Source organism: Prinia subflava, chromosome 18 (genome assembly GCF_021018805.1).
Source record: "Prinia subflava isolate CZ2003 ecotype Zambia chromosome 18, Cam_Psub_1.2, whole genome shotgun sequence".
NCBI classification, from domain to species: Eukaryota; Metazoa; Chordata; class Aves; order Passeriformes; family Cisticolidae; genus Prinia; species Prinia subflava.
In genome coordinates, this window is record NC_086264.1 from 1,692,939 (window position 1) to 1,714,667 (window position 21,729).

The following is a 21,729-nucleotide window of genomic DNA, read 5'->3' on the forward strand; positions in this document are numbered from 1 at the left end:
AAAGAACACACTGAAATAGTTTTCCAAGTCTGAAATATCCCATAAAACCAATTAGGAGCAACGGTCCTCATTATCATATATGAAGGATCAGAAAATATGTACCAGGAATCACCTCTCAGGAGTGACTGACCCAGTTTTCACATCTCTGTGTACTGCAGTCTCAGGAAGCAGCACCAGGGAAGTGCTGGCAGTAGCACTCCACATCATGTGTTTAGTCTGATACTAGAGAGAGGGGCAAACAAGTGTACACTTTTCATATATTTGGGAAGGAATATGTAAGAAAACCTTATTTTGGATCACTCTACCCATGAATACACCTCCTTTGGGAGGACAGTTACACTCCTGTCTTCCTCCTTGTCCTCTCAGGCACACTGAAGGCTCAGTGGAAGGTTACAGAGGCGTTCCATGCTCTAACAGGGCACACACACACCTTGGTCCGTGCCAGCAGCGGGGCACCTCGCTCCAGGAGCAGCTCCACAACCTGGTCATGGCCGCTTCGTGCCGCACAGTGCAGTGGGGTGAGTCCATCCTTAAAGCAAAAGGGGAGAAAACAAATGAGCACATACCCAGCTGTTTGTCCTGGCACTCTGGGGAACAACCTGCCAGGAAGGCAGCCCCTTACATGCGAAAAAGCTCCTTTTTTGACTCCTAACTGAAGCTGGCTCCACAGCATGAAGTTTCATCCCTGTTCTTCCTGGCACCAGTAAAGGACACTCTAAGCTTTGAGAGAAGAAGCCCATTGTGTGCTGAAATTTGTTCTCAAAGGACAATGTGAGGGTGCACTGCCTCCTCTCCTCCCTCCCCGCTGCATGGCTCTGAGACTGCAATGCCTCTCCCTGGGTAATGCCTGCTGGCTTGAGGATGCTCCGTAAATCAACCCATGTCCTTTGGATTGCTTTTGATGCAGGGATGGAACAAGCGATGTTCATACTAGAAAATTTGCCCTAGAATTTCCTTTTGCCTTTGAATAGGCATCAAGATAAAGAAGATTTTAAAACAAGAGAACAAGAGAGAAACAAACAGAACCAAATCTTTCACTTCTGAGACTGAGAGGTGAACACAGATCTGATGATTCTATTCTAAAATGGCTGTCAGACCAACTCCACAATAGTTTTTTCCATTGCAGAGCACCATTCTGTACCTAAAGACTTGCTCAGGCTACTATTAATGATTACAGTAGTGGTAGTAAAAGATGTGTTAATGAACTATTTGGATGGGAGAATGAATTCTAGGTAGCTTTTGTACTTCTGGACTTCATGCAGAAAAATAGTAGGAGGCTAAAGAAATGGTTGTGAAAGATTATTGGTACTGAATGAAAGAAAAAAGGTAACATATAGGATATGAAAGCCAAGTTTTCATCTCATTAGCCCTCAGTATTGTTCAAGCATGCACTCCAAGTTGTCATCAACGCTCACTCAACAGAGGTGGCTTTACAAAGGTGAAACAGGAATAGCTTTTAATTGCAGGAAAAGCCTTCTCCCTTTGAGACATGCTGCTCATCTTGTGTGACATCGATGCTGTTATTCCAAGGAGCCCATTGAAGAATCCAGTAACAGCTTGATTAAAAGAAGAATGTACTGGTCTGATTTCCTCAGAGGCTAAAAAAGTCATAAAACTGCAAAAACGTGGCACTAAGGATGAGTTGATGACCCCACTTCATACACGGGTGGAGTATTTACCTTGCTGGGGTTTGGAGGCAACCTGCATCATTACATTTTTAAATTAAAAGTAGCTCTAGGCTACACGGTGCCATTGCAACTGCAATCTCATTTCGGCAAACACTGCCCTGTAACGCCCTGCAAAAAACAGTTGCAAGAATCAGAGCCTCTCTCATGCCCAGTTCCAAAGCACAGAGCCCTTTCCGAGTGAGCAGCACCACAAAGCTCCACAGCTTCAAGGAGATGAAGTCTGCAGAGGAATTTTTCTCCCTTACTTATCTACTTTTTCCAGAGGCTTTTGAGACTCACTGATGGGGTTGGGTGTGCCTGGGTGCTCACTGTCTCAAAGGCATCCCTAAATCCCACAGAAGATTTGCACTGAAATTCCAATTGGAAGATCAAACCCCAAAACAGAACTCAGAGCCTTCAGCACCGGCAGGTGAGGTCAGTGTGAAGAATTAGGTGGAAATATTTTACTTGTTCTTCATGCACTGAAACTTCAGAGTCCTCTAAACCAAGCCTCTGACCAGCTGAGGTATATCATCATCTCATTACCAGAGGGATTCCTACAGATAATTCCCACTGTCATTACAAAGGTAAAAATACTTCCCAAATGCATTTCTAGGGAAGGCTTTTATTCAGTACTTCTTTCCAGTTTCTGGCCTCTTGTGTTCTATGTTTCTAATCACTGTGGACATTCCTTATCTGCATGGTGGCTTTGATGTTACTCTATTTAATAAAACAGCAGAAAAATAGAAAAGTTTGTGAATCCTTGAACAAAAGCAGGACAAATCGCAAGAGGGAGAAAAAGAAGAAAAATATAAGCTAAGAAGTACATCAACTCCACAAGAAAATCTAGCTAAAATAAAAAAAAAGCCCTAAATAATTTAAAAACATTATTTCTTCTTTGTTCTTATCTACAATTCCCTTTAAGAGCAGAGATAGAAATTTGCCACCTGTCCTATTCTACCCTGCCATAGCTGTTTTGAGGACTTCCCACAGACCCCTCTTCCCTTTCCTCTTTCTGCTCTGAGGAAAACAGCATATATATTTTAAAATCATTGTATATTTAATATTTTAGATTCTTTTGCTTATATCTTTTATTCAAAGATGAGGGAAACTGCAAAGAGAGAGCTGTTGTAGCAGAATTACTACAGAGAACAGTGCAGACAAGCTGACATGAGCTAACGTGAAGAGACACACCAGTGTACCAAAGTAATTCTTTTTTGCACCATTACCTACTTGCCCTGAGCCTCAGTGCTCTCAAATCAACTTCAGGAGCTGGCCTAAGTACTTTGTCAATCATTCCTTTGCTAATTGAAGAACATACAGGGACCAACACATCAGGCACATCATTTGACAGGACATCCAATTCTGGGTCAGAGGCACACAGACTTTGAAGCACAGGTAAGGGATATCCTATAAACACAAAGGCTGCCATGCCAGGAGACAAGAAATTCAGCAATTTTATGTTTAAAGAAGTCCAACAATTATGTCCTCACCCTGGACTGTGTGGAATGAAGAGTTAAATGTTTCTGTCTCCCCAGTGGTGTCCCACACCAGGTGTTCTGCTGTTCCCACACATGGCACTCTCCTAACTCACACTCTGTGATGTGACAGCTGGGTCACCCTGAGAAATGACAATGCAATCCCCTCTGTGTGCATGGAAGTCAGGAAATTCCATCAGTCTTAATTATCTCCTAAATGGTTCTCAAAATATAAGGAAAACTTGAGCTTTTTTTCCTTGAAAATCCATCACTGGTCATTTCTTAACCTGCAAAATTAATTCTGAATTCTGTGCATGACTCCTAATAGAGCTCAGAAAGATGAATTGCTCGGTCATTTCACAAATGCTTCCTTCCAGCTTAGCAGAGACACTGAGAGAAAAAGAAGCTGCACTTATGAGGGATTTTTAATGGGGAATGACGTGGGCAGCACATTCACAGGACAGTTGCTCACATTCAGTGCTCATTCAACCAAATACTGAAAATAGACATGAACAGCAAAGGCCGAATTATCAATGAATTATTCTAAACTGCAGTTGCATGTTCTCATTTTCACAAGGGTGAAGTAAAATTTTAGTATTTCATATGTCAAACATGCAAAATTGTCTAAATTTTCTTGACAAATAAAGGGCTTTTAATTTGTTCATTTTTCATTATGACTAAACCTCATCTCTTTAAAAATGAACGAGGCAAGTCTCCCTCTTGCACCAAGCTCTTGGCATAATTAAACACCCTGTAAAGTATTCCTCCAGGTCTGCCAATCAGCACAAATTTGAAAAAAAAAGCAAAAAATACACCATGTGATTGCTTGAGTATTAAGATAGTAACATAAATAACAGTCATTTTCTATATAACTTGCTTAGACAATTCATACAACGCCCCTTCCCACTCCCTTGTAAACATTATATGAAGCCACTGAATTTTTAATAAGAAATATCTGCATTGTGATTAGATATTTATAATCTGACATGGCTTTAGGAACAGCAAAAGCTGCCAATGAATTATTACTGCTCTGTGCATGTAGGAAGAGAGGAGAAAATGTCACAGCAGCATTACTGCAGGAACAAACACTCTACAGAGCACAGTACCAGGGCAGGGCCAGGGTCCTGCTACAGTGGTTACCACTCCCATGTGGAAATAGCAGGGCCAAGCCTCTTCTATCAGCATGCAGATGTACCAAAGGAGATATTACTACTAATAAATCTCAGTAGGTTTGCAGAATGAGTGTTAAGGGGTGTCTGAAGACACTGCCCACAGAAAAACCCAAACCAAAATCTGAGTTGTGCCAGCCAGTTTCCTTCCTTTTCTTTCCCACTTGTTCATCTGCGTGAGCGACCTGCCTCTCCTCCCAGCTCCAGCTGAGCCTCCTCCTTCCCGTGGCCCTTCTCCATCCCAAAGGGAGCAGCAGCCCCTCTCCCACCACTCCCATCCATCCCTGCTCCAGCTGCCTCGCTCCGGGCACGCAGCCTGCTTACACTCCCGCACAGTCAGCTTTCCCTTCCAGGACTAGATGCTCTCTTTCATTCCATGGATTTGAGTCAACTGTAAATATTCAGGATGAAAGCCTGCAAGAGGACACTTAAGAAAAGTCCCAGAGCAAGAAAAATCTAATTTCAATGTTGGCAAGATTGAATAGGAAGAAGACAAAATGTGTGACAGCTTCAGTGGCTGAGACAGGTGAGGGTGTTCCTCCCTCTCTGAAAGGTGTTTGCTTACTGCCTCAAAAATGGAAATTCCAGCAAGGTGATAAAAGCCTGTGAATAAAATTGTATTTTAAAGGCAAAAAAGCATGCAGAACTGAAAAAGCCTCACACTCTTGTTCCTTTTTTTATAGAGAGATGATAAAAATAGAGATAATACAAAAACTGCATTCAGAAAGAATATTCCTAAAACCTTGTACAGCCAGCCACATTTTCGTATTCTGAAGGTGCATACTGTTATGATTCCACTATATGAGGACTTTTTAAAATAGAAATGCATGCATTTTGGCCATGTTAAAATTGCTTTAAATGCTGACAATGATTCTCCCTGTAAGACTCCTTAGTGTGCTCCAGAAAGGCTGTAAATGCTTTCCTTCCCTCAAAGTGAGAACTGCTAATTGCCACACTACCCTTGATCACCCGACAGTGAATTAATCATAAATTAAACTTTCCACAGTCTTTCAGAGAACAAATTTCAGCACAATTATTCTGACCCCTTAATGCTAACTAATCATTGGAATCTGCATGGGTCAGAATTTTGGCCAAATATTAAAATTTTAAACAGATTTATGCCATTGAAATTTTTACTAATGCAAAAGAATGTACAGAGAATATAGGTTTGAGTAAAATTTTGAATATTAAATACTTTAGTATAGGAAATTTTACTCATTACTTATTTAGTGAACAGAAGTCCAGGGAAGGCTCGTATGCAAATGGAAGTTGCAAAACATATCAGATATTATATAATTATATAAGGTTAAAATAATATTTTACTATTTTATTATGATATAATAATTATCTACTGTTAAAGGTGACATTTTGTTATTATATAATATTATAATGCTATTTTTAATGGAAAGTACTTATAAAAGTATCCTATTATTGTATTTGAGAATGGAGTTTCCATTTCTGCTTTGGATACAATATAAAAGAGAAATCAAATTTTACATTTCAAAAACTTAGTTAAGACTTGGTTGAGGAAAAAAATGGTAGAACTTGCCAAAAAAACCAAAAAAAAGTAAAATATTGTTTTAAAATATGTAATTGTGTCAAGAGATTTACCAGCATTTCTACACTTTTATGACTTTGTGAGAAATGCCATAAAATTTCAGCAAACACATTCTTCAGTGTATAGAAAATAAAAATACTAATTCCTGCAGAAAGCAGAGCTTTCCTTTGACATGCTACATTAACTATGGAACAGCAGGACCCATGCATCATTTACTCCCTTTGAGGAATAGACATTTTAATTTATATTTTTAGACAACACAGGGGCTCCTAAAGAATCATTCCAATGGAACATTTTCAAACATAGAAAGCTTTCACAGATTAACTTTGCAAAACTGAAGTACTGAAGCTCATCTGCAATTCACTAAAATCAGTTTTTGCATCTTAATTTATGCAGCATCAGATGTCATATAACAAAGCAAGCTAAAAATAAACGGAACGAAAGCAGTGAGGACTGTTTAAACTGGAGGGCTCATTTTGATGTGGTGGGGCACAAGAACTTGGCAGTGGAACGTCCTGGTATTGTAACCCTGCTGTTTTGCAGAGTGAGCTGCTGGGAGAGCGCAGGAGTTCCTGGGGAGCCAAGGGAGGGCGGCAGGGAGGCGCGGGGTGTTAGTACCGCAGCGGGGCAGGCGGGACACAGCACATCCCTCCTCCTCCGCACCGCAGGGACTCAGCCAGAGCCAGCCACACCACGAGAGGGGACAGAGCACAGCCAGAAGAGACACACGGAGACAACAGGAACAGCTGACAGGAGGACATGGACAGCACAAGCACAGCTCCGGGATCTTCCCCATCACGAGGAGCACCCTGACTGCCACCGTGAGCCCTGGCGCAGGGAGGAGGCGGAAGCTGACAGGAAGCTGGGGAGCCTGTGCCAGCTGGATACGTCTGCCTTAAGATACCTGGATGGGTTTTCAGGGGTGTCTTTGTACTGACATTTGGAACCCATGTAGCAGCTGGACCGGGGCAGGGAGCTGAGACAATGACAAGACTCTAAAATTAGTCCCTCCCACTACGTTGGGCAAATCTGTTCTCTCAGATACATTCACAACGGCGCTCAACCTTTAGGGGTGAGCAGGGATGGAAAACACTTTGACTCTTAAAATCCAAAACACCCCTCACAATGATCTGTGTCAACTTGTCTAGAACAATATCTAACTACAGAACAGGAAATAGGAGAATTCAATACTGCCATTCCAAAGGTCAGAGGAACTATTTCTGTATGACATGCTTAGGGGCATGTGGAATATCCTGACTGAAGTATACTATTAGCATTTCATGCCTCTTTTCCGTGACATTTTAGGTGTTTATTGTGGAAAATATGGGCAGGGACGATTTGCTGCACACCTGCCTGAGAGGCAGCATTTTCAATCAGAAATCAGCATTTTCAAGCAGAATTTTTTAAAAAGTAATAAAAAAGAGCTACCATTTCATAACCCTAAACCAAATCACAATCACATACAGAGTTCACAATAATCATGACTGTCTTCAGAGCATATGAAGCAACAAATGGTTGACATAATTAATATCCAAGTAATTGCAGAGGTTGAATCAACCCCAAGGGTAGCTGACTGCAATATCTTCTACCTTTCCATCAGGTTAAACAAAAACTCTCATGTCCAGCTCTAAGTGTTGAGTTCTAAAACACTCTTGATCACTTGGACATGTAATTTTGCAGACCAGCTGCCTAGAAACCAGCAGCTTCTAAGAACGAGCCCTGTGCAGCTCAGTCCAAATAAATGACAGTGTTTTCCGAGGTGGTTCTAAAATCCCATTTGAAATAATTAACCCCGTCCATATAAAATGATGGGGGGTTTTTGCCCTGAATGGCTGTGAATTCACCCATTAAAAAAGGGCAAAGAGACAATGTGACATTTCAATAGGACAACTGGGAGGAGGAGGCCAGTGAGAGTCGCTAATTAACACTCCACGCTTTGGGGAAGAGACACGTGGCTGCTGGCACAGAGGAGGTGACTGTCCCTGTATCATCTCCAGTGAAAAATGGACTGAGGCCACTAGAGCTCACTAGGGCTTCCACAGGGCATACTGTGACTGGCATAGACAGTTAGGGGTCGGGGACTGAAAGGCTTAGCTGAGTCCAGACCTTCCATTCCCTTCTGCTGTGCATCATCCTATGTCATGTAAAGTTGGACTAACTAACAGGCTTATTCCCTAAAACCCACCAGCTTCATCAGCTTCTTCTTGTACGATGTAGGCAGGTTATACAGGAGACTAAAGGAAATAATATTCTGTCTCCTACTATCACAAATACCAGCTGTTGTTTAGTCTGATACCACAGAAAACAGTCTACATAAAACAAACACACAAAAAATCCCCAAAAGCAAGCAAGGAAAAAATCCCAGTCCATTCCCCAGAAGGGACAGTATCATATTCAGGGAACAGAAAGACTCACCCTGGTTTTGGCATCGATCTGCCCTCCGCGATCCAACAAGAGCTTCACCATGTTTGTGTTTCCCCTTTTGGAAGCCACATGCAGTGGGGTGATTCCATTCTACACCATGAAAAGAACAAACAATGAGCTGGATGGATCTGAAGGGGTGCGATGGGAGTGAATTTGGGTTCGGATCACAAAAACTGAGACCATCACATCAGAGAGAATAAACGAGAATGTACTAGAGCATCAGAGCTAGGCACACACCATATAAGCTAGAGTTAGTAATTCCCTCCTAAGCAAGATACCTTCTCCACTGTTTTGGGGTCCTTGAATAAAGGAAGCAGCGCATCTGCCCAAGCAGCAAACATCGCAGCCCCAGGGCCAGACAAATACACAAACACGTATCAGAGTCCCAATGAACCAATAGTCACAAAACATTGATGCATTTCAATCACTGCAACGTACACAGAGGACACAAATGCGTCACTCCTACACAAAGGAACCTTCCTGTGCAGTGCCAAGAGCATAAAGGAGTGGTAGGCTGTGTAGGCTGTGTAGGCTGAAAGTCCTTGAAAACACTTTGGGTGAGGCGAGAGGTAATATTAGCAGCTACTCCAGATTGGAAACAGGAGGGAGTCAGTCTGGAAGGCAGAACCCTAAAGCAATTCAAAGTGTGTCTGGCAAAATTAAACAGCAAACTTGTGACCTGGGAGCTGGGTTGAGATTACCAGAGGTTGTCCCTTCAAACTACGTAACATGAAACAGCAAAGAGACTGTACTATGTAACTCTGCAGTTGTTTACCATAGAAGAGTAGTCATGATTAATTCGTTCTTTTATTGTTGAATTTGTATAACAGCTATATACTTTACTTTCTGGTTCTGAAGTACAGTTTTATGTGAAAACATCAAATTAAAGGGGTATAGCAAATACTGAATACCAGAAAGCAAATCAATCCTACATCTATTTCAGAGTACATCTAACAAACAGAAAAGCTGAAGGGAGTTGACACAAGATAAGAGCATCAGCATTCTGGAGCTGGCCAAAGGATCCTGCTTCCTCCAGCTGGGAATACTGGCTGTTACACAACTGCCCAGACCTCCAGTGCATTGCACGGAGACAACCCTTCAGAATTACTGCAAAGAGACACCTTTGGTCCCAACAGAACTTCAGCATTGCTTTGCTCCTTCCTTCATTCATCTCTTGCTGCGAGGTTCCCCACAGAAACCCTCCCGTTCCTTGGGCTGCTAGAGCAGGGAGGCGAGGGGCGAGCGCGTACCCTGGCTGTGAAGTCGACGGCAGCTCCGCGGTTCAGCAGCAGCGTGGCCACGTTGACATTGCCGTAGTGCGCGGCGATGTGCAAAGGGGTGAAGCCGCTCTGCAAGGGAAACAGCCCTCGTTACGGAGATCTGCTCAAACGGGACCACCAGGAGAACAAGAACCTGAGCTTAAAATGCCCCCCAACTAACGCACTGTCCATTTTACCCACACCATGGCCACCTATCATAGAGCACAGCCTTTCAGGCAGAGAGGCCAGTTTTCAGGTGGGAGATTATCAAAAGTGCTTCATTCTTTCATTCCTCAACTCAGTCCCCTGCATTAGTGGCCAATAAGAGCAGTTTTCATCACAGAAAATATTAATGTATTAGCCATTCTTAAAGAAAATAAAGCAAGTTCCCTATTACCATTTGGAAGCAACATGGGTCTTTTAGGCTGCCTCTATTTATTGGGGTTGGAAAAATGACCACAGAAGTTGTTGGACTTATTTTACTCCTCTTAGAAATAGAAATATGACAACATATTTCCTATGGGGTTTTTTGGGGGGTTGTTTTTGTTTTTCGAAAGCACTAATTATCTAAAATGCAATTAAAGAGTTTGGTTTACATGAGAAAATTCTTAGTACCATAGTAAAAGAATTTTAATTATTTATATTCATGTACAATTTGGATTGCAAAGGATCTGAAGAAACTTCACCATCTATAAATCAAAAAAATCCACGTTTTATTTATTGTGTTTTGAATACTAGAAGGTGAAACCTGCTCCAGTTATGAGATGTAGAATCACTTGACAACAACATAAAAAAAGATTAAATTGTCAGAAACTAGGACAGAGAGCGAGCTTTTATTCTCGTAAGTAATTCAAGTAGAAAGGGCCTTGCTTTTGAGGTTTCCCTGAAGAGCTTTACACTGATTTGACTGGATCTTGCTGATAGTTACAGAAAGGGAGGAATACTTCTGGCTTCTCAACTACAGTGTGCTCTGAGCTAGGTTTCCCTCCTCTCAGTATCCAAACCACCATTTTAGGCTGCTCCTGGACAAAGGGATGTGGGCACTGCTGCCCTCCCTCAGCGGCACTGTGGCACCTTCACCGTTTCCCTCAGGGAAGAACCTGCCCACGGAGCACGTGCCCAGGGAAGCTGTCCCCCTTCAGTTCACATCACGGCTCGTGTGCACACACCAAGAGGGGAGCACCTTCCCATGGGCACCTGCATCCATAATTCATTCCCTCCTCCAGCAGAGAAACTCCATTATTCAAAAGCAGGTATTGAAACAACAATCACATTCTTGGAAATTGTTCTTTCTCCTAAAAGTGGCAATGACCTTTGGGGAAAATCCCAGTCCAAGCCAATCAACCCCATGACTTTTAGTGGAAGTAAAATCCATATCAGAAATGTGTTATTTACTGCAGGTAAATTCTGAGTATGTACTGCCTCTGAGGGCTTTGCAAAACTTTTTTTGTATTTCATAGAAGATGGTAATAACAAGAATAGTAAAAATAAGCAGATGCCCTGAACAAGTTTTTACTTTGGGGAATTTGATTATGCTTATTATTGTAAAAGACAGAAAATTAATTTTACTATTTTTCTGGTTGAGCCAGACACCCTGATTTAGTTATGCCAAGTGAGTGCATTTTCATAATTAATGAAATTGAACTAAAAAAGCATCTTTATCCTCTTAGCTCCATTTCTTGCTTCAGACTCCTTTGGGCTGATGTGAATTCTTAAAAACATCCTTCAATACTGACACAAATAAAAAGAAATTCTAAGACAAAGGATGAATAAAAATAGGAGGTTTGAGCCACAAATTTCTATATATTAAAAAAAAGAGTCATATCTTCACTTTTATTGCTAAATAATAAAGAAATATTGGCAAAGAGCAGAGAAAATAATCATAAGCAACAGAAAGAATAATTAAAAATTGTTGATCTCGGTACCTCAGTCGTCCTATTCACCATCATCTGATGCAGCATGGTTTGGGAAAAAGAGGAACAATATTAAAGACTGGCCGCAAAACGAAGAACTATGTTGCTTTTTCTGAAATGAGTTATGCTGTTAATTATGGGAAAAGCCATTCGAGCATGCATTAAGTTTAAACACAACCTATGTTCCCGTGGGCAATAAACCAGTATCCTATTTAATAGGGAAGCAGTGATTCCGCTTCCGTTCCAGTGGCTTCTGGTTTGCAAATAATGAGAAGAAGCTGGTTACCAAAGAAACGGGAGGCAAAACTAAAAAGTGGAAAAATGAGCACTTTGTAATTACAGTGTAACTTAACACTGCAGACTTAAAGGTGTCATTGGTGACACTGGTGGAGTTGTCCTTTCCCGCCGGAGCAGGTCGGTTTCCCGTTAGGGTGCAGGGATGCAAGGCGCTGTCCCCGGGCCCGGAGCCCGCCCGTTACCTTGGACTGCACGTCGGCGTTGTGGTCGTTCTGCAGCAGCAGCGCCGCCGACTTGGTGTCGTCCTTCCTGGCGGCGATGTGCAGCGCCGGCAGCCGCACCTTGCCCTTGGTGTCGTTCTCCAGCAGGATGGCCACCGCCTGGTTGTGTCCCTGCTGCAGTGCCACCGCCAGAGGGGTGAAACCGTCCTGGGGGCAGCAAACAAGGGCAGCTCAGCGCAGCCGGGCAGCCCCGGGGAGCCGCACCGCGCCCTTCGCGCACACCAACTCGGGAAGCACATTCCCAGCTGTTTTCCACCTCTGCACTCCATCTCCAGGGACATGAGATTGGAGCCACAACATTTTAACTCTTTCAAACACCTTCAAAAGGCTTTCAAATGTCTGAAAGGCTTTGAAAGATCTTTTACACTTCAAAGTAGTCCTTTTTAAAGTCAAGTGCAAGCAAAGGAGAATTCTACAGCATCTCTCTTAATTACTTCTCATCTTAAAATGGGCCACAAAGGCATATTTTTAGCACATTTCTGGTAAACTTATTGAGCACTGAACAGTGTCAATGTGAAAAATATAGAGAGAATATGTTTCTGAATATCTCACATCTCTGCAAAAAGGAAATGTTTCACGTGTGTTTGCTGCTGTTCCCATTCCAAGGTACACATGAACCATGAGTCAAGAAATCCAGATCATGTTTAGGAGCATGATTTGAAGGAGGAAAATATTGCATTATTTATATTTTTTGGAAAAAGAAAACCAGAAAAAAAGAAAACTCTTTTTGCTTGTCATTCATAGTTTTAGCTTTGTTTCTAAACTAGTTTAAAATTGTCTTGTTTCTCCACACGTGCCTGGGATGGCCAGTGCTTTAAAATCCATGATAACACGATAGCAGCTTGCCCTCCTAGCTGGGGTAGTAGAGGCTACCAGATATTTCATTCTGATTTCAAACTGACCCCTCACTCTGCTCACACATCCTCCCCAAGCACAGGTGTGCTGTAACCACATAAGAGATGGGACAACATTGCTTTGGAATAGGATTATGGAAAGATGAGAGAAGAATAAAGACCAAGTTAGGAAGGAATGAGAGCTAACATATGTTGAAAGAAACATCTGAAGAATTGCCAAGGCAATTTTTCCTCTCGGTAATCTAATAACTTTCTCTCCCTTTTGCGTCGAGCTGTGGGTAGGTGCATTGTAACAGCGATACTGCTGTGGGTTCTGCCTGTAATAGAGATTGAATTCTGTACAGTGAATTAAAAAGAGGGGAACAGCTGACAAAACAGCTGAACTGTAAAGATTATTCTGAGATTGGGGCTACATAAGGTGTTGAAATGGCTTAATGCATTTGCCTTTTGCCTCTGGGAACATGAGAACAAATCCTGGATTAGAGACTCTGAAACCGAGCTCATCCTTACTCTCCTTTTTTATCTGCACGTATATACGTGTGAGAGGAAATGAAATGCATCCAAAGGCAGTGCAAGTTTCAAGGCTTCAAAGAAAAGTTCATCCATTTGATTTGCACCATTTCATCTTGCACCCTTCTCTGAAAGGACACAACTCTTTCTGCATTGCCCTGCTGAGGGCTCTGGAAAGCGTGGCTGACCCAAGCTTGGAGACAGCTTTCATTTGTTCACCTCCCATGAGGAGGGCCAGTCTTTGATGCTAAACAGAAGGACCTTCTCCCTGTATTTCAGCAGCATCCACAGTTCGGGCTGCCATCCCACCTTGTTGAATGCACCATTTCTTCATCCTATTAATGAGATGAACTCTGGGCACACAGGAAAGCTCAGGCCTTCCTTCAGGAACACTCACACAATCGTGGAAACCATTACCTCAGCAAGACCCGAACCTAAAACTGACCTAGTTAAGCAGTAAAGAGGTCAAGAGCCTTTACTTTACAAGCTACAGGGTGAAAACTGATCTTTCCAATGGCAGAAGATAAATTTGGATTCAGGGTCAGAGTAGGCATATATTTCATTTTTTTCTCCTCTCTGCCTTTTTGTTTTATAAAATCAGACTACAGTGTGAGTTCTGTGGATGTCTGCATTCAAACAGAGGCCACATGAATTATAAGCATCTCAACCTCACAATTTCTGTAAAAGGAATGAATTCCCAGTCAGCAGAAGTTACTGGGAGCTGGCTGCCAGCAGGTAACTGTAGGCAGCAGCAGGGCTGGGCTCATGGAGAGCCCCAGCTCCACCTGGCTCCTTCACAAGGAGTGTATTTCTGCCACGTTGCCTGGCAATCATATGGGATTTTGTATTTCAGAAAGCTGACATGTAATGTGATCACATCTATGAGGGGATTATTTTATGAGCTGTCATCAAATAGTACAGTATCCAGTGAGAGAAGGGACAGTAAGACAGCTGTTAACACTGACAGGTTTGAAGGGAAGGAGAGGGAGCATAAATGCACCAGCATTTCAAATTCATCTGCCCATGAAGGCAATCCAGAAAGGGAATCCTGAACAGGCTAGAGAAAACAAAAAACATGAACAAAAGCTCTGGAAAGAGAGGAATTTTGCTATAGCTACTTCTCATGGCACATCCATAGCCATAGAAAAACAGGAAGGTGATGCACTTTGCAGCACAAAGCCTGTGCACTCACTCCCCTGGCTGAATAAAGAACATTTGGCAGAAAGAGGAAACAGAATGAGCATAATCCCAATGACCAAGGAGTGTTCTCCATTGCCTCTGAAACCCCTCATATGCAGAAAGAAGCTTGTGGGATTCAGTTCCTCTTGAGCTGGAGTCTCCTGTTTCCAACTTAGGTGTCTCTCCTGCTTGCACAGGGCAGGTTTACACCCCAGATCTCCAGTTAATGCCATTCTTCTGCCTGTTTACACCCACATGGTCCAGCAGTAGAAATAAGGTGTCCATGGAGAAACAGCCTGCCAAGCTCACTGATGCAAGCCTTGTTACCCGTTTGGTTTCCAGTTTACGCCGGTCACAGCCAACGATGAATACTCACAAGCTACATCAAGTCACAGGAGAGCCTCAGAATCAGTGTAACTTGGGGAACAGCAGCAAGAGGCTGGAGTAGGTGACCTCCCAAATGGTTCTCTGAAGCCACCACCACAGAGAGCCTCATCACTTCTGAACTGAACTAAAACCCCAAAGAACCAAGTGCTGGGTTACTGGTTGGCCTCCATCTGAGAGGACTTTTCCAACCTAAACAGCTCTGTGATCCCAAAAGGAAGCTTGCTAACAACCACATGCTGATGCCAATTGACACAGCCAAACCCCTGGACACCGCCCACACGATCACTCTGACTTCAAGCGATAGGAACACACAGGTAAAGAAAAATATAGGAAAACCCTCTCACCTCGGTAGCTGTGCTTTGGTTGGCTCCATTCTCCAGGAGATATTTCACCACCTCAATGTGGTTCTCTTGAGCTGCCATGTACAAAGGAGTAAAGCCATTCTGGGAAGGACACAGGAGAAAACAGTGTCACTTGGAAATTAAATGTACCAACAATAATGAACCACAAATGGATACACGGCTAAAAATGCATTTGTGTTCTTGTAACTGAATGTAAGAAGAACAACCTTGTATTTTTCCCTTAATAAAGTCATGTTCAATGCCATTTAAACTCACAGAACTCTCCATGCTTTCACACTCATTTTCTTCTGACATATTTTAAGGAAGCAATGGACACACTAATTATTAATACAGCTATTCCTTGCTGATAATGCTCAGGGATGTAAAGCTGGCAATAAAGTTTTATGAAAGCTGACAGGAAAGCAAGAGTTTCCTCCATTTATTACATTTACTTAACCAAAGATGTCATCCCCTGGAGACCATGAAGTCCATACCTTCTGACAAGCTCAGCAGAGATGGCAAAGCCTTGACATACCATGTAAAATTTTGTAATACATAAAACATTGCAAAGCATCCAACATAAAGGAACTCAGTCTTGTAAAGGAACAGCAGCATTTCTGACCATACAGCAGATTCAGTTATCATTTAATTAAAAACATACATTAAAATGACCTAAATTTATTAAAAGAATTTGCTCTGGATAAAACATAATTTAAAAAGATTATTCTAAGTCCATCAAACTACAGTAGAAATGTGAATTCTTCCTTCACAATAAAGTACTTTAATGCAAACAATTGTAATTAATTACCTACAAAATCTGATGAAAGAAACGCATGGAAGAGAGCTGTCTGCCTGACCAATAACTTATTTCTAAGACATTTTAGGATTTCTAAGAAGACCTTAGAAAATTATTCAATATTCTGTAGATTACTGTGTAACATATGAGGACATAATCACCTATACCTTCTGGCTTGAAATGTCACTTTTATCCAGAACATAAACCATAAACCAGACTTCAGACATGCAATTTATTTGATTGTTTAGTATCTTGTGTGCTGTCACACTGAGTGACAGGGCTGTGCATTCACACAGGCAATCAAAATTAATACAAATACCATGACAACCAAAAACCTTGTTTCAGAGAAGCCAATATTATTCTTTCTAGGAAACCTGCTGTGGAAACATTCCAATAGTTTCCTAATGAAATGACATCTCGTTTTTCAGTCACTAGATAATACAAAGATTGTAGAACTGATGTCTGTACAACCCCCCTCTGTGTTTACAAATGCAGAGGACTGTCCAGGAAATAAACATAATTTATGTTGTGGATGTCATATGATATCTGTCATAAAAGTTGCAGCAAATCTTTTAATGCTGCTTTGCATAATATTCTGGCATTTCCATCAACAGTCTTGGGACACAGAATTTAAAAATGGCATGCAGAGAACACTTAACAGCAGTTCAATGCCAAAACTGGGGGATGTATTTTGAGTGGCTTTGCACAGGAGTCAGTTATTATCCAATATTCTCAGAAATCATTCAAATGATGGACTCTCACTATAGTCACAGATAGTTAGACCAACATAGTCTGCAAGTCCATCACACCACAGGATCATCATTTGAAACCATGGTCAAAAGACCTAGAAAGGTAATTCAGTAGGGGCAAACACAAGTTTCTGCATTTCTGCTGGAAAAAGAAACGATGCACACAGGGAATTACAAGTTAGAGAAGAATTCTGCTGAAAAGGCCCTGAAGGTCACAGCAGTCTTCCAGAGACTGGTCACTGGTCAAGGAGTCCCTTCTGCTGTAATAAAGACAACCCTTGCAATGGCATAAAAATGTATCTCCCTAGGGAAGCTATCTTTCTTTGAGAAAAGGCTAATAAATGGTGCTGTTCTGGCTGGAAAGGGCAAAATGAAGGAAAACAGTCTTTAAAGGGAAGGGGGAAGGTCTGCTCTGCATGATCATGATGCCTAAAACAAAAAAAGCAGAGTTTACAAGGCTGCTGGAGGGAAATTTCAGGTTAGACATCAAGAAAAGCCTCTTAACAATAAGGTCAGGCTGATGGGCAGCTTTCCTCCTCTCAAATCACTGCTAAAACCAGGCAGCAAACTGGAGGCACACAGAGCCAGCCTCTCCCATGTGCCCTCTGGGGCCGGAGCTGGGGAATCAGGGACCTCTGGTCTCCTGGCTGCTCCTCAGACAGCTCTAAACAGGGAGGGGGAGATAAGAGATGCCATCAGAACATAAAATGAAGGAAGGCTGTTCACCGAGTAACTGGGAAGGTGCCAAGCAGAGGCATGAGCTGGCAGAGGGAATTAGGAACAGACTGGGTTCTTTTCCATTGCAGTTGTAGGGAACAGCACAGAGGAACCTGCAGGTAACCGAGCTGGTCACTGTTCCAGCTCTCCTTCCCACTCCGGAAAAAACCAGCGTGGCAAACTACAAGGGATAACTTGTAGTAATTTTCCACTCGCCTCATCAGCATTTTAGCATTTGAAAGCTTAGAAAGTCTAATCTTTCAAATGTAATACACGCAGCTTGTAAAATCCTTCTAGCTAGCTCGGAATATCACATGGATCACACCCACTGAATTGGGTGAATATGACAACTTTCAAGCCACAGTAAATCAATTTGCTTAAAAGCTTTGAAGAATCTTATTTTTTTAATCACCTCAAGTCCCTGGTTCTGGAACAGAACTAGGACAATAAATCCGGGATTAGGAGACTATAAACAATGCGTACACGACTTCATGACCTTTTAATACCAAGGAATACTAAATGTTTTTCTGCACAGAGATCCAGAAGAGTGCCCATTCTGTCATACCTGTGCTATGATCACACCTGAAACTAGAGCAATTAGGAGAAAGAAAATTCTTGCACATAAAGTCAGAGTATCTTTGTTTTCCTTCAGGTTTTATTTATAGTCTGAAACTACTGTATATATTTTGTTGAAATCCAGCTCATTTTGGGAATTACAATGTGCAAAACTGCCTTTACCAGACATGCTGGAAAAGATTGCCCTGGATTTCTCCCCCTGGCAAGGTCAAGCCTGACGTTGCTGGTAGGGAGAAGTCTGCTTTCTCAGTCTGCTTTCAGTGAAGCTCTGGTTTCAGAGCTTCTAATTGTAGTGTCCCCAACTGCAACAGTCCTGGCCCTCAGCCAGGAAACTCCTATTTAGGATTCCCAACATGCCTGCTCTCCTTGGCAGGGCTGTGCTCAGTGGATTGCATGCTAGCCCTGCTGGAGGTCTTCCTTCTCCCTGGCCACTGGACCCCAGGTTCCATCCTCCTCCCACCCACATGGTTTCTGGGATGTGTCTGTCTGTCTGTCTCCTCCACAGCAAGTTTCTCTCTCTCAGCCACTCCCGCTCTTCCTGAATAGAATGCCCACAAAAACCAGATGCTTCCCTTAGTTTCCTTTCCTTTTGTCAGTCTAAAATCCAATTCCCAGTTTCTCAGCTTTTAGTTGCTAAGATCTGGCACCAATACTTCAGCTCTCTATTCTGCTTCTAGAGATATGTCAAAGCTCAAAATCCCATAGCCCCCCCAAACTAAAGAAAACATTTTCCCTTGACTTTTGTTTCACTATCCTGAAGTGTCTCCTGCTGAATCCATGACATACTGGGAAGTGATTCTCCATGGCCACACTGCAAGGGAGACAGACCTCTCCCTTTAGCATGTGAATGGGACTCAGCAAGTTTATTGGGCCAGTGGTGGGTACTTATTTCAACACATTGCCCTTCAGTTTATGGTCCCATACCATCCAGAATTAAAGGAAGAATACTGACTGTGACCTGGAAAAGGAGAACTGCACTACATTTTTCTTTCCTCTAAAACCCAGCTGTGCTATCATGCTCTGGCTGTATGTTTACATTTGGTGCATCATCTGAAAAACGGAAATTAATTGTGTAATGATATATAACATTCATTTCCCAACAATGGTTTCATCAGAATATTCCTGGTAAGGACAGAATACTCCAATTTCATTACCCCCATAAATGTGTACTGCAAGATGTTTACTGCTATAATATAAAGTCAGAATGAGAAATTATCACTAAACAGAGTATATTTCATACTCCATTCTTTCTACTACATTCACTGATTTACTGGCTAATTGGAGAAAATGAGTAGCTCTCAAATGATTCTTCAAGCTATTAATGTAAATTGGCAAGTCTATATATGACTCAGAATTTGTATCATTAAATTGTCCCCAGGCCCTAATGAAGAACACAGGCTGAAGAAGCAGAGGGATTCTTAGAGTATTGAGAAAATCATGCAGTTCTATAGCTTGGTGGAGGTTTATTTCATGACAGGCTTTCAAGGAACCAAGGCTCCTCTTAGCATGCAGTACTGAACTGTCAGCTGTGGACTTTGGTCTCCATATACCTACAGTATGCATACAGCTTACGTCCACATATATAGAGGAATATATTCTTTTTTCGTACTGATTAGAAAATTAGAGAAAATAGAGATCTATAATCTGTACATTTTGCCTATTTGAAGAGGATTCACAAGAGTTAGCAATGTATCCTTTGACTAAATAGTTGCCATAAATCCAGCTGAACATAACTATTTTATTTTATAGCCCCCCCGGAACTGTTTAAGATCATACTGGATGTCAGAGATTACCAGGAAAGAGAAGAAAACTGGCACCTCATGCAATGGCTTACATACAAATGCTCATTTCTACCTAGTTTTACTCAATAAAACCAGATATTGACATGAAGGATGAGACAAGAGTGAGACAAGAGTGAGACAAGCTCAGATTATTCATCAAACAGCTCACACACATTAGAAAATCTGTGTGACTCATGGTCCTGTGCTAAAATACCATTTCATGCAGTTCAAGACCTGTTTCAGGGTTTTTTCTGTTCTTCAGAATATTGCTCCACTTCAACAAGAACAGTAAGTTCCTGATCTAAATCTTTATTCAGCAACAGACAATTCATCTTTCTGGTTTCCCCTTTTCTACCGGTACCAATCTAAACCAGTGACACCTATGCCTCACCTTAACACTTCTACCTGCAGGCACTGCTTCCCTTACCCCAGTTGCCAAGAATCTCTACAGGAGAGGAAACACCTCCAGCAAAGGTTATTGTGTGTCAAACAGGAGCATGTTGTGCAGGGAAGGAACAGAACAGAAGCAGTGGGCACAAACTGAGCATCACTGTTTTACTGTGAGGGGACCAAGCACTGGCACAGGCTACCCAGAGAGGCTTTGGAGCCTCCATCCTTGCAAATACTCAAAAGCCAAGACACATCCCTGGGCAGCTGGCTGTGGGTGACCTTGTTCAAGCAGAGGAGGGGACAAGAGGAGCCCCCAGAGGTGTCTTCCATCCTCAGCCCTTCTGTGACTCTGTGAAAAATCCTCCAACAATCCGAGCAGTAAACTAATTGTAATCAATGAAATATGAGGGTGGCAAATAAATGCAATCTGCAAACTAAATTCAAAGAACACATCTTGATAGAACCATCAATACCACAGTTCTGGGAACTTTGCTCAGAGCATTATTTTCAGCCAGCCTATAAATAAACTCTTCATAAGAGGATTATATCCAAACAGGAGAGATTCTCTGTATAAAAGGGTGAATTAAGGATAGATCAATGTACCTATGTTAATTGTTTGAAGTCTTTTTTGTTGCTCTTAACTTACATCAAAATCCAGGATTTTAACACAGCAGTAACTTTAACAATTATTCATCTTCATATTTCTTTTCTATTAAAATATATTTTCCATGAAACAGATAATCCATACTCTTTTTCATGAAAAGAAATCTCATAAATAATTGAACTATGACATCTATATTTACAATCAATCTAACAGCAACCATGAAATTTGTGGAGATAAGGGATAAGATAAAGGGAAATTCATATAATTTAATTTTAAGGTACCTAAGGAATATCATTTTGCCATACAGTCAACAGAAAGTGGGCTCTCAAGAAACATTGGGTGTATTCAAATCAAGAGCTCCTATATCCACATTATGAGAGAGATTCAGTAAAAACACCTTTCAGATACCTCCACAACAAATGAACTGTAGATTTCTGATGAAAGCACCACATGTTTTCAGAGCAGAATCTTTCCTCCGTGCTCCCAAGCGAGCAGTACATTATGTATTCACTTGCCTGGGCTACCATTTCCTGTTACAAAAAGGCTGGAAAGTGCCAGTAAGGATGGCACAGAGATTAGATGTATCTGTGCACACAGAAATACAGGATATAGGGTGGCACATCCCTAAGGGGGAAGCAAGCTACTGTACTCTGACCTGCTGTAAAATTTCCCAGCAAGTGTCAGCCAATCGTTTAGATGACAATTCTTGCATCCATCACACATGGCAGATGCTGAGGCCCACAGAATCCCTTGGATTCAAGATGAGAAAAGCAGTCAGGAACAAGATAAGAGCTACTGGATTTAGGGAGGCTGGTCCCTAAACTGCTTCAAACAGCCAAACAAACAAACAAAAAATTAA

General features: G+C 41.9%; 1 protein-coding gene across 16 annotated transcripts in view; it reads right to left on the minus strand.

Moving 5' to 3' along the window:
• Positions 1-21,729, minus strand: part of ANK2 (ankyrin 2) — a 277,794-nt gene that overhangs the window by 80,376 nt on the left and 175,689 nt on the right. For 11 of the 16 annotated variants that reach the window (XM_063415409.1, XM_063415411.1, XM_063415413.1 and 8 more), the window contains 6 exons: positions 15,261-15,359; positions 11,948-12,133; positions 11,481-11,504; positions 9,547-9,645; positions 8,288-8,386; positions 431-529 (listed from right to left, as the gene is read on the minus strand). In XM_063415409.1, coding sequence (XP_063271479.1) covers positions 431-529; positions 8,288-8,386; positions 9,547-9,645; positions 11,481-11,504; positions 11,948-12,133; positions 15,261-15,359 — 606 coding nt within the window. The remainder of the gene's footprint in view (positions 1-430; positions 530-8,287; positions 8,387-9,546; positions 9,646-11,480; positions 11,505-11,947; positions 12,134-15,260; positions 15,360-21,729) is intronic. The other 5 variants (XM_063415408.1, XM_063415422.1, XM_063415419.1 and 2 more) reach the window with 1 other exon arrangement.